Source organism: Labrus mixtus, chromosome 9 (genome assembly GCF_963584025.1).
Source record: "Labrus mixtus chromosome 9, fLabMix1.1, whole genome shotgun sequence".
Taxonomy (NCBI): domain Eukaryota; kingdom Metazoa; phylum Chordata; class Actinopteri; order Labriformes; family Labridae; genus Labrus; species Labrus mixtus.
The window spans coordinates 22,013,246-22,032,164 of NC_083620.1; the positions used below are offsets into that span (position 1 = coordinate 22,013,246).

The 18,919-nt window shown below is 39.3% G+C and overlaps 1 protein-coding gene across 2 annotated transcripts in view; it reads left to right on the forward strand.

The window, feature by feature from the left end:
• Window positions 1–404: 404 nt before the first annotated feature.
• Window positions 405–18,919, forward strand: part of nectin3a (nectin cell adhesion molecule 3a) — a 30,835-nt gene continuing 12,320 nt past the window's right edge. The window contains exons 1-2 of one of the 2 annotated variants that reach the window (XM_061046926.1): window positions 405–1,072; window positions 17,018–17,368. In XM_061046926.1, the coding sequence (XP_060902909.1) occupies window positions 793–1,072; window positions 17,018–17,368 (631 nt within the window). In that variant the 5' untranslated portion in view covers window positions 405–792. The remainder of the gene's footprint in view (window positions 1,073–17,017; window positions 17,369–18,919) is intronic. The other variant, XM_061046927.1, reaches the window with a different exon arrangement.

Genomic DNA, 18,919 nt, shown 5'->3' on the forward strand with positions numbered 1-18,919 from the left:
TATAAATAAACTTGCCTTGCCTTACTACGAGTATGGAGGACTAAAAGTGCCAAAATGAAATATATAAATATATAATTAATTAAATCATTAAATGTGTCATCAATTATTTAATATTGGAAATAAATCAACAAATATATAAATAAATATATAATTACTTAATTAATTAAATGCATGGGTTATTAAATAATTATTTAAATGTGTCATTAATTATTTAAAATTGGTAATATATAAATACATAAATAATTTATGAAATACATAAATAATTAAATAAATGTTTAAATAATTATTTAAAATGTTCATTCATTCTATGTAAAAACACGTCTATTTATTCCACTATTTATTTAATTATTTCATGTTTCCTGCTCCAGCAGTGCATCATCTGTCATCCTGTCCCATCAAACTCAGTGGGCGGGATTAACGCTGATAAATTACATGATAAATTATATATTTATATATTTCATTTTGGCACTTTTAGTCCTCCATATAGGAGACCTAATTCAAGTGAATTTATCCTGGTTAATACCAGTGACAGTGTTAAAGGTCTCAAAGACCTATGTTTTCCAGTTCTTATTTAAGTTGGTTTTAGAATGTTGAAATTGTTAGACAGGATTTAATATGATAAGCAAAAGTATGATACTATTTAGTAGGCTGCTGTGTGCAGAAATACTAATGCAACTAGGCCACACAAACCAATACGACCGAGTTACTTAAAAAAAAAATCTGTAACGATATCACTGTAACTTATTACATCTCAGAAGTGTCCTATGTTAAAGTTCCAACAAATCAAATCAAATGATGATTGTGACCGGGTGTGTGCGTGCGTGCGTGCGTAGGCTGCGTGAGTTGCACTTTGTTGTCCTGCAGGAGTGGTACAGCCCACGCGGATCGGTCGCTATGGAGAACAGCTCTCCAGGAGCGCGAGCCAGCCAGCCACAGAGAGAGCAGGGACGAGCGAGGAGGACGGGAGTGCCACAGCGCACAAAACAGGCAGGAATCATGGAGAAAAGATCGAGTTTGCCATCAAACGGACTGCGACTTTTAACATCTCTTCTCACCTTATATGGACTTACCTGTGAGTTAACGGTTTCTTTGTCATTTGGGGGGGGGGTCGTGTTACTTTTTGAGGCTACTGAAAGAAGTTGCAGCGGAGCAGCCCGCGGTCTTTTTTTTTTAACCACAAGTCACTGATTCAGAACGGGAAAAACCGGCTAGTGCTCGTTTTGTGTCCCGTTAGAAAACTAGCTAGCGTTATTTAAGCTAACGGTACACATTTGTGAGCTGTTTTTTTTTCCACATTACGTCGTCTGAAAAGTAGCCACTGGCGTCAGTTAACCGTTAGCTAAACCTCATTGTATACAACTTCTCTAACGTCCCCCTACAGTAATATATGTTAACTTGTTGTTAATTACAACATGGTAGCATAATTAGATTGCCAGACTAAAAGACTCCACTCGTGACAGGAGAAAACTTTAAACACACAGGACTGATTTGGTGGCACATTTTCGAGCTAACCTTTCTTCCAGTGTGTCACATCATGACATAGCTTTCATTACCTTTGGTGAGTGTAGGGGAATTACAGACTGGTTTCTCTCTCATATGGCTGGAAACTCATTGTGGAGCAGCAGTGGTATTTGGTGTACCAAAAATAGAAACGAAATTGAGTATTCTGGGTGCCACTTGTGCTGAGTGAAGAGGAGCGTCTTTGTGGAAAAAAAAGTTTGCCAAGCTGTTGGGATGCAGATTGGGGGGGGGGGGCGATGATAAACGTTATGTGATACAGGAGAGGAGAGGCTGCTCCGCTGTGGGGCGTGAGAGGTGGCAGGGGAAATGAAGACATATTTCAAGGGAGGCACTGCAGTCGCACAGTCTCTGGAAGTATTGACCTGCAGTTGGGCTGCATGCCAGAACAGCCAGAGAGAGAGAGAGAGAGAGCGAGCACCTTTCAGTCACTGTAGTGTCCCGAGAAGTGCAGCTGGAGGGTTCTGCTAGGATCATCACACATGACACTCCTGCTAAGACAAAAGAAGAGACAAACACTGATGGATGCTACTGCCCAGGAATGCATCAGTTGTTTTTGTTTTTCAAGTAAAATAAAATATTGACTTAGATATGCTGTGGTAGAAATTTCCCAAAGAGCCCCATAAAACATTCCCTGCATGAATACCTGCAATGAGTGACATACCCCTTGTATGACCGTCACAACACTACATCTTAAAAACCAGACAGCCTTGTACCTTATGGGTCTGCAATTATTGAACCTTTTTCATAAATTTCATAAAAAACCAACAGTCCAAAACATTAAGATATTCAACTAACATTGATTTATTTCATCATTAAATGGTTTCCAATTTAGATTCCATTGACTTATCCAGCAACTTTTAAACAATTTTAGTGTGTGGTATAGGAAGAACAGTAATGGATTTCTTAGGCTAATTTAGATTTTGCCATACAAAGGTTTGATGGACTTTATAATATCCATGCAAATATTCCCATATTATAAGCGCACCACTAAACCAAATTTCCTTGTTAAGCATAACAAAAACTAGTTGTTGATGAATTTTGAATAAGATGTTCAGAGTGTAAAACTTTATTTAAAATATTCTTGGTGTTAATTCATTGACAAACTGTGGAACGAAGAGTAATATTCCCATTCACATCTTTTACATAAAAAGAAATCAGTTCATGGATGTTAACCAGTGCAAACTTTTTTATGATAATATGAGTGTGATAAAGTAACAGTGGCTGATATATCAGCCTAGCAGATTCATCTGTCAAGCTTTAGTCGGTAGCCTCCCCAAACACTTGCAACACATGCTTTCACAGAGTCCTCTTCATACCATTCCTTTTCTGTGTCTACCAACTAAAAGACTAGTTCATAAATCATAACAGGGATCTGATAAACAAGGCGCTGTTGCAAACTAAGCTGATTAGCCTAGGAAAGTGTGCTGTTTGTTGCCATGTGTATGCAGGTATTTCAGTCTGTCTGACTGGTTGTCTTGACAGCCAAATTAGCTGATGATTAACACAGAGGACAAACTAGCTAGTGAAAGGTTAGGTTTGGTGTCGTGTTTGGAAGAGAAATGCTTGCAGGTTTTCTGACTCTCCATAACATATGGTTAGAGCCCATGTGGCCAAGCCTACTGTTGTGTGTTTTAGCAGATCACAAGTGTGCAGGGGGGAGGACTTTGTGACAAAAACAGGGTTGATGCCAGCTTCCTTCACTGTGTAATTTTCAGATTCCCTGTTTTGTAGACAGGGCTGTGAGGAGGGGATTCATTCAAGGCGTGTCTACAGGCAGTGAGGTTTGTAATTGAAGACCATAGTTTTGAGGTTTCTTCTCTTGGGGCTGCATGATTCATAATCTAAATAAATAAAGTAATGGAGCCACCTAAATTACAGACCCAAAACAGAAATAGATTTGAAGGAGTGCACTGACTGCGCAGATTTGGATCTTGTAAAGGTTCATGCGTGTGAGTGGTTATTAATTGACAGCAAGATGTAGCTAAGATGTTTGTCATGGTAATTTTTATTCAAATAGCACAGGGCAGACAAGGTCAAAAGAGTTTTTTTTACTTTTTGTTTTGTTAAAAGTCTTAATTCTATGTCTAATAGTCTGGCTTTTCTGGAAAATTGTATCATTTTGTCAAGGACAGAAATGTTCTGTAACAACATATTTAAATTAATGTACTTGATACTTTCACTGTTTTCACAAATCTTTTCCAAATGTTGATTTAACTATGGCCAACTAAAGTCCTTGTCATTCACAGACAAAAATGTCCCTTAATGCCAACATTTGCCAGTGTCTGCTGCAATCATCTACAGTGGTAATATGCTATTGGATTTATATACAAGAAAGGGTTTTTAAAGTAGCTTTTTGGAGCACATCTGTGGGTCTCAGCTGTAGCATTCATTTGATCCTCTCATTGAATCTTACATCTCAGTTGTGAAGCAGCAGGCAGAAAACTCCTAATCACATTAAATGCATGCAGTGTTTTCTTTTTGAAGGAAGGCCATCAGCAGATGAGTTGGCTGCTTTATTGTGGGACACGGAGGCTGTGTGTGTGGGGTTCAGGGAGCAGCCTGTGGTCACCAGCCTCTGTTGACTCCACCCTTTGCTTCCTCTCCCCCGACAGATGTGACTGACTGTCAGAGGCTTTGTGTGGCAAGCTGTTCCCTTGTGGTCTATTAGTAAATTCAGAGCGCTAACCCCCAGTTTTAGCTCATCCTTGGACTTGATTACTCTCAGCCCTCTACTTTTATTCAACCATGGAGCTGCCTGCAGTAACCTGCTCAAACAAATTTAACCCTAACTAAGAAGTATTCTTGTACTTTTTAAAAGAGGCTACAAAGAAGGCCAAATTCCAGTTAAAGTTACTTAAAACAGGCACTGTAAAATCTTTGTTCTTATTTTTAAAAAACAATTAATTAAAAAACAGAGCCAACAGTGAAATGATTCTACTAACTAGGCAAATGCCGATATGAACGTTTAATGTCAAGATAATCCAGTTCACAATAATATTCAGTCATCTTTTTCTTTTTGAAAAACTGGAAAACTGCTCAAAAGGAATTGCCAAGATTTTTTGTCCTGCAATATTTTGAAGAAAAAAAATGCACAACAGATGAGACGTTTTTTTTAATAATAAAGAGAGAGCTAAAGAGCTAAACAAAAATCATTCTTAAATAATGTCCCCCTGCTGGCTAAAATTAAGGGTCAGAAAATTTAAATTGTATCAATATGCATTAGCAAGCTGAAGTCTTTTTCCAAAAGTCACTTGTGAGAACATTCATGATCTTCCAAAATGTTAAAAGTCTTTATTATAAACTTTTCTTGAGTGTATTTATTATGAGATATGAGAAGTCCTACATCATCTCACCTTATTGGTTCTAAGTATTAAGGCCCTGACACATTAAGGAGTTCGTCGCCCGTCGGTCCTAGTTGGACCGTGTGTGAGCGGCTCGCCCTAGTTTTTGTGGTGTGTCTGGCTCCGTCACTACCCGTCTGTTTTTTTTGGCTGATTCGACATGTTGAATCTGCGTCCATGGTCAGTGAGAGAAATCTTTCTGATTGGCTGTTCTGAGGTTTCCTTTATCTCCAGCTATCGACATAGGTCCAGGAAAGCCCCTGAGCATGCCGCTGTAGTATCCATGCTTTCATTCATTAGTGCGGTTTCTCCTTATTTGTCGCCTCCGCGTCTGCCTCTTCTTTTCTTTTTCCACTAAGACCAAGCTTACAACGCCAGTGCCATATTCAACTTTTTATCAGACATTATTTTTCGATTAGTCGGCTAACTATAATACGAGTGGTTCGCGACAGTGATGTGAAAATGGTCTTTTCATATCATAACAACAGCCTACCGCCAGGCATGCAGTTATTTCCCCTCACGCATGGGCAGAACGTACGTGGTGGTTGGCCGTCGGCTGTAGTCTTTGCGGTGTGTTCAAGTGCAACTTTTTGGCCAAGACAAGCAGCGGTTTTAGGCGACGCCACAGGCGGGCTTCACCGCCACTAATTCTCTGCCGTCTGCTTGTGATGTTAGGGCCTTTAAGGAGCAACACTCATTGGTGACAACATTGGGTGACATCACTGTTTCTGTTGCCTCAAGGTTATATTTTCCAGTCAATCTGACTAGCTCACCAGCATTAGTACTGCATATTTACATAAATTTGTGAGTAATGTAAAAAAATAACTACTATATCCCACTGTTTTATAACCAACTGATTTAGATGGTCTGAGATTGTTTTTTCAGTGTAGCCTAGTATGGCTTTAGAGATTTGCATCTTTGTAGAAATTAAGGGCTTGGATTTTAGTGCCAAATACAGGACAGGGAAGGTGGAAAGCACTGAGAGGCAGACTAACTAATTGTCAAAAGTAGACTTCCATTTAATTCACGATAAGGACACAAATATAGAATCACGCCAGCTTCAATCTTTAACCCAGCCGTCTGGTTTTCAAGGCCAATCACAGTGCTGTGGTTGCATTGATAATTTTGTACTTCCTACCAAGGCGTACTCTGGGAGTTACCAGTCATTAGGACCACAGTTCATTGGAAATTAGCCACTGAAAACAGCAAGGAGAAGGGGAAACATGCAGAAAATACATGGAAAATAATAATATTGGGATAACTTTTTTTTTACTGCATGTTAGCTCACATGTCTTGTCTACTGATTCAATCTTGGATAGACAGGAATTGACTGTTTAATCACTGAGTCATAGGAAACTACACTGTAAAAATGGCTTCCAGATATTTCCATGGTTAATTACCTACTGTGAATGAACAGAGGGAGACCTTTAAAACCTTTTTTGCCCACTGTTTTCAGGAGTCAGGGTTTTCCCCTGAAACAACAGATCACAGTATGTGACTGAGGCTGGGGTCATTTGGATACACTGTGCTTCACAGCTCATACTTAAGAGGTATACATGCAGGATGTGCACAGTCAGCAGCTGAATCCCCCAGGAAAGGAGTGCCGGGGTTATGGGAAACAGGTGTGGCTGCTGTTCACCACTCACTCTTGTTTCATTCAGCTGTCAGGTGGCTATGATGTTTGGGATGAGCACACAGTCGGTTGTATACACTGACACACCCACTACCACCCAAGTGGGAGATTATTAACACCCACCAGTCAAATACTGAGTAGTGCTGATTGTAGCTAGGAAGCTGTCAGTGGCGTTGCCCTGTTTGCTTGTACACAAGGAATAGTTAAGTTAGTTAAACAGTACTGTAGCTAACGGAAGGAATCTTTTGTGTTTTCGCCAATGTTTTCATCACACCTGCAGCCTAGATCAGGCCTAGATTACATTTACCTACATCTAGCATTTATCTTGTGTTCAGACTGTAATAGGTGGGAAAAGGAAAATGGACATTTACCTCAAATTACTTTGATAATTGCAGATAAGTCAGTTCCAATTATTGCTTTTGTTTTAAGTCCTCACTATGTGCATTACTTATGTATTATCAAAAATGCATGGATATCCATGAAATATTACTACATTTAACTGTGAAAACGTAAAAAGTATTCGGAGAAAGAACATTCACGTAATCACTTTTTCTTTGGCAGAAATGTATAAACAACATTGGATATCACCTATCAGTATGTTGTAGGACCCACTCTCTGTCCACATTGAGTGTGAAATAATATCAGACACCCAAACCGAGGGAAAGAAAGAACCCTCCCCTACCTTAAAGGTTCCTTATTTGGCTCGCTGAGCAGCCCCGGTCCTGGATGCAGATATGTTGCAGTAATGGGTTGCAGAGGATTTTGTACAAAAATATCCCTGCTGGTATTCAGCCAAATTGATTTGTATTCCCCTGGCATCCCTGCTATATACCTCAATGTCCACATTACCCTTTTATACTTAAGTTTCCTGATTTTGTTTTAGTGACTTCATTCCTTTTCAAAAAACTTTGAATTGCTAAACACATCTCACTTGTTTAATGTAGGCTTCAGCCAAAAAGAGAACAAGACTACTGTTTTTTTAATCTACAATTAATGAGTACCTTTTGTTTAAATTGCTAAGCGTCTCTGTCACACAGGGGACAAGTCATAGAATACTGCTGCTGACAAACATGATTGTTAAATGTGGTCGTTTTTTTTTTTGCCTCTACTTGGATTGCAAAAGGAACATAACAAAACATGTGGCCACTTCTATTTCAGGCTTAAAAACAATGTTACAATATCAGCTATCACAAAGATTGCATTACATTGTAAGGGGAGGGTATCACAGTCTAAATATGTTTACTCTTCAACCCCCTTTAGATGGAACATAAATGGGGTACCTCTGCCCTATTTACCCTAAATATTTACCTTTTACATTCATTCAAGTAGGCTTCATATTATGGGAACAGTATGTCAAATCAGTCATGTAACCTGAGTTGCTGAAAATATACACTTGGATGTTGTCTTACTGATCTTTTTTAGCAGACTGTGTCTCAATGGACTAGTAGGAGGCGGAGTGTGTATTACATTGCAAAGAGGGGTGTTGTCAATATTCAATTTCAAATTAAGTCTAGACTTAACTGTACAGGATGTTGGCTCAATAGTATGTCAAACTAAAGGGAGCAGTAGGCTATGTTTTCTGTTGCATGTTACTGCTATATATGTGATTTAGTCAGCTGTGATTTTTTACACGTCTCAAGTGACCTAGGCACCTAAGTCTCCTTGTTCTCACTGTTCAAAGTGGGTGGTGGAGTAAATCAAGAGTATGTCAGCACTTTAATCTGTTGCAGGAACATGGTGAGAGTATAATGTGCTGGGAAAAGTGGTTGTTGTGCTGGGAAAATGAACTCCCTTTGACCAGGATAATGCTGCTGAAATGCCACACTGACCAAACTACTAACTGTTTTTATTGACCACTGGATACAAGCAAAACAGAGGCAGCTTTTCAGTGGATTGCTGTACCTCCTCCACTGTTGTTTAGAGGGGACTGTCGACATTTGCAGTGATGCTAATTGCTTGAGAATTCCCAAAGATGCTTTCTGCATCCATAATATTGCTATATAGTAAATATTCCATATAACTAAAATAGAGGATTAAACAAATGTTTCTGAGTAGGAAAAAGGGGAAAAAATCCAGCTAAATTATACATTGAATAAACAATAACAAATAATTCTTGACTATGCCCCCTGTTTCTAATTTTGCTATAAAACAAGGCTGGATAAAAAAGTATATTAAATTTAGCAAATAATTCCATTTAACTCCTAGGCCCCATTAGAGGACACAAATAAGATGAGATGCTTGCTGGGCACTTTAGACAAAGCCTGGATTAAACATTACATGAACCAATAAAATGCACTGTAATTGTGCTCAAATAGCTCATTTTTGACTTTGAGTACAAGTTATTTGCTTGAAGTCTGTCATGCATCCTACTACATACTACATAATGCATTACAATTATGTATTGAAATAGCATTCTAAGCTCCATTTCTGTTAAACCAAAACAGATGACAGACCTCTGCACATTCACAGATAATATAGTCCAGTGTGTGTTGTCTGTGTGTGACAGTCATTGACTTCATGTACTGTAGATCTCTTGCAAAAACCCAAGAACTACATGTTGTTGCTGATTATTTGCAGAAACAGGCCTCTTACAAAAAGTCTAAAATTGTACAATGATGGGAATAATTTTGAGGGAAAACAGTCTAACTCCTCTGGGGTCTCTGTGGCATGTGGGAAACTATGTTTCCATTAAGTTGGATCGGCCTAATGAAAGTACAGTAGCCCATTTACAGTCAGTCGAGTGCAGTGGAGTCTGTGATTAGTGCATGAGAACACATTCTCTTTTCTCTGCAAAGCTCAACGTAACACAACCCAACATGGATTTATTTCTGAGTGAATGAAAAAGGAACAGATTTTATTTTAAATAACATTATTTTTCAAACAATAGTGACTTATATATGTAGGGAAACTGGTCAAAGACAATGTATAATTCTTTATTGGGGGGCTCTTGAGTGTGAACAGTGGTTAATTTTGTTTAGAAGGTAGAGTCAGTAGCAATGTATTTGCAGCTTGTAAACACAACAGCAACATTCAAATTGGGCCCCTCCTCCTGGGCTCATCACCAAAGTGCACATCCACTCCAGGTTTAACATATACGCTTACTACCTATAGCTACTCTGCAAGCTACCTGAGGATATTACATTGTTCAAAGTTCACCCTCGTTTTGGAAAGAAGGTTATCCACCTGAGCATTTCACCTCACTATGATCATATTTTCTCTTCTTTGCGGCTATGACAGCATCTGAAATATCTGCCGACCGTCGCCAATTGCTGAATTGTATCAACTCCTAAACTAAACTGTGTGTTGTCACTGGCTGGGGGAAACGCATCCACTCCCCGCCCAGAAATGTCTCAAGTCAACCTAAACTCTTTCAAAATTAGCTTGTTGTGGAGACTACTAACAGCAAAATGTATTTTTCTAGACACCCTACGTTTTGGAAGCATTATTCTATGGGACATGTTGGTAGAGTCTTTGCAATAAGGATGATAAAACTGGAGATTGTGGGAATTTACACAGATGCCAGCTTTTAATAAACATACAACATTTCTAGGCTAATGTTGAGGATTGGTCCTCTAATTTCCACAACTGAAGACTGTCTATGCTGTCTTTCTTTTACTTGATTGAACATTTAAGTGGATGCTGTAAATAATTTACTAAAATGCATTAAATGGAAAAACATCACTCATGGAACCAAAGATGCTGCAATTGTTTTTGCATGATGCCTGGCTCATTGTTTTAAAGTAAATTACTTAACATACATACGCTGTCAAATTCTAGTGAAGATAAACGTTTTTTGAGAACAACCAGCTGTAAAGTAAAAGCACAGGAGCAGAAGGATGCACTCAATGAGCTTGCAGACGCTGACACGAACAACATTTCTACCCCAGTGCAATTTTCAGCGCTACTGTGTAGTGATGTTGAGTGTAGTGTAGTCTCTATTAGCATCAACGTGTCAGGGATGTTGCACACTTAAGCTCTAATTGAAAAAGAGTCCCTCTGTAACCTCTCTAATTAAATAGAAACCTCAATAATTGAGTTGCTTATTTGCACCTGAGATTGAAACATTGTGTCAACAACCTTTCCTTTCCTCGGTAACTCTTCAGTTGCCTTTTGTCTTTCAAAAATGTACATATTGTTGTAGATTAACTACCTGCATGGAAGGATAACATTGCTGCCCACGTCTGGGTCCACACTATTGTGTTCAAACACTGACATACCACAAACCCCCACAACAAACTAACAAATCCCACACAATGATCCAGGATGCTGTAGGAGTGTTTGTGTTGCTTTGATACACAGTGGCAGACATTGTCCTTCACAAGTTCCACAGCATAAGTCGACTAGGATGAGAGGTTGTAACCTATCCCGGCACTTTGTATGTCAACACTATTGATCCTATTCTTTAAAGCGTGGATCTTTAATCAAATTTGACCTGGATGAGAAGGGCAATCAAGTCCACATTGTTAAGTGGGAGCAATGAGAGTAAGGTTTTCGAGGGGACAGTGACAAGTGAAAGAGGCCTGACTGCTCCTTTTTTAAAGGCCTGTCAGCCTGTGTTTGTCTCAACCATGAATTAGCCCACTGAAAAAGCCTCACGCCCTCACAGGATACAATGCTAGGAAGGAAGGGGGGTAGATTAGCTGGTGTTGACACTCATGTTTTTTTCATTCTGCACAAATATTTCTTACGATAAAGACATGCCATAAAACAGGCAATGCAGCACTTGGCCTACCCTGTCTGAAACTGATGGCTGAGTTATAGGCCTCACAAAAATAAAGCAAAGCTCTTGGTGTTTGTGTCAGGCGTATAGGCATTGTCTGCTTTTTTTTCCCGTGGTCACCTCTTTAAAGAGGAACAATACCAAACAAATGGCTCCACACTGCCTATTGACTTCTTTGAGCGAGCAGTGGTTAAAGGCACAGACATTCAGACAATGCACGCCCCACTTGAAGATTTTTTAAACAATTCCTTAGTGCTGGACAAATTATTTTTGTATTAAACGAATGTCTATGGTTGCTTGGTTTAAACAAATCATGAAGATTTCATTTGTGAATTTAGTCACTATTGGATGACTTTTTCATGGCTGACAGTCATACAGGAATTGATAGTCTTAGATTGATTCTGAAACTGTTTTGTGTGAAGTTGGCATATTCCCAAAGCGGTTTTCAGATGCATGTTAAGGCACATTTTTGAAACCTGACCTTGAGAATCAGATGGAAGTTTAATAGTCAGCTAATGTTGCCATTGGCTAATACTAGGCTAAGAGGCTTTAGTGCTTGGTAGGAGCATGAATTACTACGCTCATTAAACAGTAATGAAACACTGCCCTTCAGCCTGTGTCCACTACCTCCTACACACACTTAGAAATTACCAGAGCAGGAAAAAAACGGTAAAGACAGGCAAGTCCTGGTGCAGCACAGGTTGCTTGCTATCCCAGTTTTGGAAAGTTTTTTTCAACTGACATTAATACTTCAAATTAACAGTTAGAAAATGTCTGCACTGAATAACTCTTCAAAAAGAATCATACAGGGGCACTGTTATAGCTCAATTGGTGAAGCAGACATCCCATTTACAGATGCTACACTCCTCGTTGCACTGGTTGCAGATTTGATTCCCGATCCTGAAGCTGTTTGGTGCATGTCAGCATCCACTCTCTCTCCCAACATTTCCTGTCCCCCTACAGCTTGCCTATCTACATAAAGACAAAAGCCCAAAAAATAGTCTTTAAAAAAAGAGCCATTATGGTTCAATGCCCATTTGGTCTAAATTTTCTATAGGGTTGTACTTGTCATAATCTCAAAAACTAACATCACTGAATTAATAGATGGTTCTCAGATGACACTGCAAGACCTTACAAACAAAGGTTTGAGATAAAACAAAGTTAAACAGAATAACTGAGTCAGTCTGTCAATTGAAAACATCCATAGTTTGCAGACCAACTTCCTGATTCAACTGCTTTTACTATAACTGTTGTTTCCAATATAATGAGGGATTATCACCAATATATTTTAAATCTCCAAATAATCTGTTGTGGCAAGTTTATAACCTGTCGGGGCAGGTTGCTGCACTTTTTTTGATCCAAGTTGAAAAAATTTCCAAATGTCTGCAGTAAAGTCAAAACAGAAAAGGAAGTGTGTTATCATTAACAAATACGCCAAATGTGTAAGATAAGGACCATAAATTACCCCTTGACTAAACAACTGCTGAAGCGAATGGGCGGCTAGCAGAGATGCCATGTTGTAACTGCAGACAAGACTTCCTGTATCTGTAGTTCATACTGTACATGTGTTTGTTATGGTAATATCTGTCTATTGACCTGGTTCAGCTGCAAACTTGGTGGTCTTATCCAGTCAGACTGTCATTGCCTGTCATGTACTTGATTGGCCAAGCCTTGTTTCTTTTGTATGGTCCTTCATAGTTCACACAATAGTTCAACTATTTTCTTCTGTCAGTCTTCACTCCTGTACTTCATCTCAATAACTGCTCTGTATCTGTCTGTGTCCTTATTTCCTCTCCGTACTGTATTCATTTCCGAATGCTGAGCACTCACAGTTTCCTCTTGCTTTTGTCCCAAACCACACTCCCCTTCTGCACAGATCTCATGTCTGCATTCTTCTCCTGTGAGGTCTTCAGATCAATCCCTCATGAGTGCTGTTTGACATGATAATCTATGCATGGAGTTTGTCTACATGAACATGACATATTGTCTATTTTTCTGCTGTTCATGAATGTTTCTGGCCTTGGATATCTTCTGTCTCACATGCTCTTGACATGCACAGCAGGCTTTGTTGCAAGGATCGTGAGCCAGGAGACGGCCTCTTCTGCAGAGGTCGGGGCTGAAGCTGGGTCAGGTCTGAGTAGGTGGAGATTTTGGCTCATCAAGTGGCCGACGTGGAATGTTTGAGCCGGTTGCCAGGCAAACAGGAAGGTTTTGATTTAGCATTGCGTCTCTCGAGCAGCTTGTCGCAATTAGTGATGTCAGGAGGGAAAGAAACAAATATGAAGCATTTCTTCAAAGGGCAAGCATATCCTCCCCATGAGTTCATTCTTTCCATGGTTTTCTCAGGGAAAAGAGGGCAAAAGTGCAGCCGACTTCTCTTCGGTCAAATTAAGGTTTTGCAGGTCAGGGTTCTTTCTGTTCTGTGGTGCAATGTGTCACACTGAGTTGACTTAATGGGTCACAAAACATCAAAACAATGTCATAGCATAAAAATGTGCAACAAAATAATTCTTTATGTGCAAGCTTCGAAAGTCTGCACCTTGTTCCTTTACTGGATGAGATGGATAGCCACTAATGAAACTTTTTAGAGCTCTGAGCTGTGCCTCAGCTCTGCAGCACTAAAAAGTCATGACAACTTTGTTTAACGCACTGCTTATGTTTTGTTTGCCTGCAGTATTTTAGATAATTTTTCGTTGTGCTCTAGTTTGCAAGCCTTGGCCCTGTCCTTCATGCTAACAGTGCCAAGTTTTCCCACTCTCCTCCTGGCTGTAGGTATCCCATGCAGAGGCCATCTGTCTCTCCTCCCCTAATGGTAAGGGTGGAGTCCTCTTCAGGCACTTCCCCCCTTTCTCTCACTCCTTTCCTACTTACTCCCAAATGCTCACTGTAAAACAAACAGAACATAGCATGGATGGAGTCTTGTTTCTTTGTATGCTTTGACAGGCCTGAAAGCTGACACATTGAGATAGACAAACTACGTACGGTAGCAGTCGGGGTGTCGTTTCAGGTAGCCGTAGTATGTGGGGCATGTTAGGGAGAGGGGTGCTCTGAGACACGTGTCTGCATGCATCAACTCAATGTCACGCATGCCAAGCATGTTGGTTTACTACTAAGACAACATGTCCTGCAGGATTTTTTTTTTTCAGTTTTCTCGTGCCAGGGATATTATATTCTTACTGTTAACTTCTTTTCATATAAGTATCATTTTTATTCTTTCTTTTTTTAATCATGCAAAACCACCAAGTTTCCCAATTAAGGTGGCAACAAACAGCTGTTGTGTCAGCTCAGATGACCATGGAGTGGAGAATGCAAACCCCACACGGCTCTGACCCTGATTCTCCCCCACACTAGTGCATCCAGAGGACTGTGGCAAGCGCAATGCAAACAACACATGCACTGCAGTGCGCATTAAAGCAGCACTATGAGTTTTTATTTTTAGACCAGCCATGATTCAGAGGTGGAAAAGAGATGTAAAAAGGATCCCCTAATGATTTTGGAGAAAGGGAATAATATTACAAAAATACTTTTCCAAGTTTTTTTTTTTTTAAATAAATGACAAAAAAGACAGGAGGAGTTAAATACTGAAGGTGAAAAGGTTAAACACCTAAACACAGTGCAGAACTTTTCTGGATTTGTTACAAAGTGAATGGCAGGAAACACAAGGAAAATATTTTGAATATGTGGGTCAGCAGAGAAAAAAAACAAACAGGAAAACCCAAGTGTTATAGCACAGCATGAAACTGCACAACACGATGCAACATACATTTAGGACTCCACAGCCATTCAAACAAAACGCCTTAGTCTTACGCACATGGTCAGACTCATATTCCTTATTTTGGAAGAGAGAAACTCTATGTGTGTGTATAATCACTGAAATTACAGGGGACGTAATGGAGCACAGGGAGCCTCAGCCTCCTTTGGCTTTATTCCTCACAAACCAAGATAGCATTGCTGTGGTTTACCACTCACATTCATGCCAGAGACTCAAAATACCAGCCAGTGGACCACTTTTATAAGCTTTACTCCATACACATCCAAGACTACGTACAAAGTGGAAATTTATGGCTCCCAAATTTAACTTACTTGACAGCAAAAACTGACATGTACAGTTTCAATGTTTTGAATGAAATCAACTTTTTACATTTTATCTCTAAAAGCAACATTTTAATACAGCGTAATGTGGAAACTGCTCTATAATTCACGTTTGAAATTATACAGACGTTTAATATTGTGAAAGCATACGTACTTCTATCAATGACTCATTTGTGCGATTGTGCTCACAAGAAAACTGAGACTAGCATGTGTTTCTTTCCATTCAGAGCTGTAGCCATAACCTGTAATTTAGGATTTATTTCAGGTTAGTTTTTCAACATTCTGCATTCATTCCAAGTGAGTTGGTTGTTTTTGTTTTTCAGTGCAATAGTGTAACTATCAACTGTGACAGGGAGATATCTGTTCATTCAGCTTGGTCATCACAAACGGCACAGCTACGTCTTCAGCAGCTACAACCATAGAATTTTTAAAGAAGTTCTCAAAGTTTAATTGTGTGAACTTTTAAGACCACAATAACCACCATTCAAATGCCACTTTATGCCAAGGACAAATGCTCTGCTGTCCTCCTGGCTGCTAAAATCTCCTATGTAGAATATTTTTCCCTCTTTCCTTCAGCCCTTGAGCGCTTCTGTTATTATGAATGGATAAGCAACATTTTCTTTCTCATTTGCTATTCAGATAATTTTTTTTGTTTGTCATGTACACGTTTGCTACAAGTTGATGTTTTTTCTGTGTGTCTTTATTTGGACTTTTTTATGTTCTCAAGTGTGTATTGTTTCTAAATTCCTGCCCATTGCTCGAAATGGAAGTGTTTTTTTTGCCCTTGTTGGCCACTGTATGTTAGTGTTTAAAACCTGAATACATGCTGCCTCAGTGTAAAGTAACTCACACACACAAAAATGTGAACTTCAAGTCAAATTAGGGGCCTCATAAAAAGAGGGAATAAAACCATCAAATTGCTCATTTTGTTTCATCTCCTTCCAGAGCTTTTTCTTTCTTTCCTGCTTAAAAGGTGATCTTATGATTAGCAAGAGGGACAGTCTGAGTGTCCTGTGGTGAAAGTGTGTTGCTTATTAACAGGCAGAGCAAAGCACTCTGATTAACCCACATGAAGTCTGGTCCATTTTATTATCCCCAGCAAGAACACATTTGGGAAACAAAGATGGCTGTTAATGAGACATTGGGAAGACTAGTGAAGATGATGATGAGAGAGGAATGAATGCTCTTATACAGTGAACTACTACTTTGGAAGCTAATCAAGACATTAAAAACAAAGTTATTGTTGGTTTATTATGGTTTCAATTGATCATCAAAGCATGTTGACCTTAAGGACACACTTTTTATTTGCATGAGATTTTACCTGCTTGTGGCAGGTAGTTGCATTACACCATGTACATGTATGTGTATGATAATGTTCTGTTTCCTGGTGGTTCATTGGTAATCAGTACTCCAGGAAAACTACAAACTCCTCCTCATCACAATTTGTGGAAAAGCACTTCTAGGCTGCAGTACTTTGAATTCTTATCTGACAATTGCACATCTTCTGTGATGTTAAGCTGCCAGAGTAGATGAAGATAATCTCATTGTTTGACTATTTTCATGCACTTTTCTTCTAGAAAAAAACGAAATCTCTGAATACAATGAAATGGCAGCGTCACAAGGAACATTGTTTTTATAACTTAATGAAAGCTGCTCCACTGATGTGCTGTGTTTGTTTATCTGATTCTGATTTCTCTTTCCTTCTATCAGCAGGTGTAAGCAGTAACCAGGTAGTTGTTCCTGAGAACGTGAATGCAGTGCTGGGGAAAAACATCACGTTGGGCTGCAGAATAGAGGTGGGCTCCAACCTCAGTCTCACACAGAGCTCCTGGGAACGTCGTCTTCCTTCAGGCACCATTACCCTGGCAGTGTTCAACCCTGAGTTTGGAATCTCCATCGCTCCAGAGTATGTCAAGCGTGTCTCGTTTGTTTCCCCATCTGTACGAGACGCTACAATCAGCATTGAAGGAGCTGGCTTTTCAGATATTGGGTCCTACATCTGCAAAGTGGCAACATTTCCTCTGGGCAATACTCAAGCATCAACTACTGTTAATGTATTAGGTAAGTAGAGCTCTGTCACTTCCTTTTTCCTTGTTTTAAGTGCTTCTAATGCGCTTCTTAAATCCTCACTTTTTAAAGCAGGACATTGTTGGTTGTGATTAAGCAAAGCTTAGGTGACCGCTAAGTGTTGCCCTGGAGGAATAAACTGCTCCCTGAGGCTACATAGCTTTTTAAATTACCTTCTGGATAGTGGCCATGTAAACTCAAATCCTATTAGGAATCTGCAGCTGTGGTGTGGTCCCATTACCTTGTGCTGCTCACCGACAAATCTGCTATGTCAACTTAAAATTCACTTCATTCTAAAAAGGGTCCTCGATGAAGCATCTTAGTGACTCTAAACAAAGCACACATTTAACAATTGTATGGAATATGCAGACTCTCTCCTCATGTACAAACCATGTAAACACAAAACATTCCCAAAATAGGTACAACTAGTTGCATGCACAAAACAACTTAATTTCAGGGTGTAATACAGAGTGACTCCCATTACAGTTGCATGTAACCATCGACATTAAACAGCCTCATATGTCGCACTGACCTTAAAAGTGCAATGAGCAGCTATTTTCCTCAAGGCACTGAGGATTGCTGTTAGTTCAGCCTTCTTTAACCTTTGTTACTAATTATGAAATTATACCCCCTGCTGAGTAATTAGTGTTTGTGAAGCTCTCACGGGCACGAAAGAAGGAGATTACAAATTTGGCAATCTGCAGTTTTCAAAACATGTCTATTAAAAGATGCTATACTTCTGGGTGTCTGGACAAAAGTGTAGCTGGGTCTGCGTGGGTTTGTGTCTGGGTTTACCATAATTTACTTTCTTTACATTACATCTTTAGTAAACAATAAAAAAATATTGCAACTCTATCATCATCAGTCATCACACGAAAAATGAGGATTCACATGACCATTTTTTTCTTGCATATCTACATAATGCTGAATTGTTCATATACACTCCACACTGTATGAAATCCTAACCCTCCCTTTTAGAAGCATGCATGTTAAACTTTCTCTGTGTTCAGTCAGTGTATGTTTTAATTCTAACTGGTTGGTTAGGTTGCATTCAAGCAGAGCTGAGGGATTGCTCTGTTGGCACTCTTGAGAGACAAGACGACCGATGACTAATGGGTGCTTCATTTAATGCTGCTGTGACAGCCACAGTGTCTGGGACCTCACAGAGTTCAGCTACACCATCTCCATTCTCAGGGCAGCTTCTCAGGCGGCATACATGCATCCACAAATGCCTGCTTAGGCAAACTTTACAATTCAGATGTAATTAGGGTGTAATTATGGAGGAAATATATGTTTGTCGCAATTTGATACATGTCATTAGAATTAGGTTTTACTATAGGGTATTTGTAAGACAGCGCATGTAACACGTTTTAGATCTAAAATCAGTAAATGATCAAAGTTTGTGATGTAGAGTGATTCCTTCATTTCCATTCCATTTCATTATAAACGTTCAACCAGGGGTTTTGTTTTCATATTGTTCTAATATACAGAATATTGGATGTTTCAGTTAAAACATTTTTTTTTTTTAACTCAACTGAATGCTCC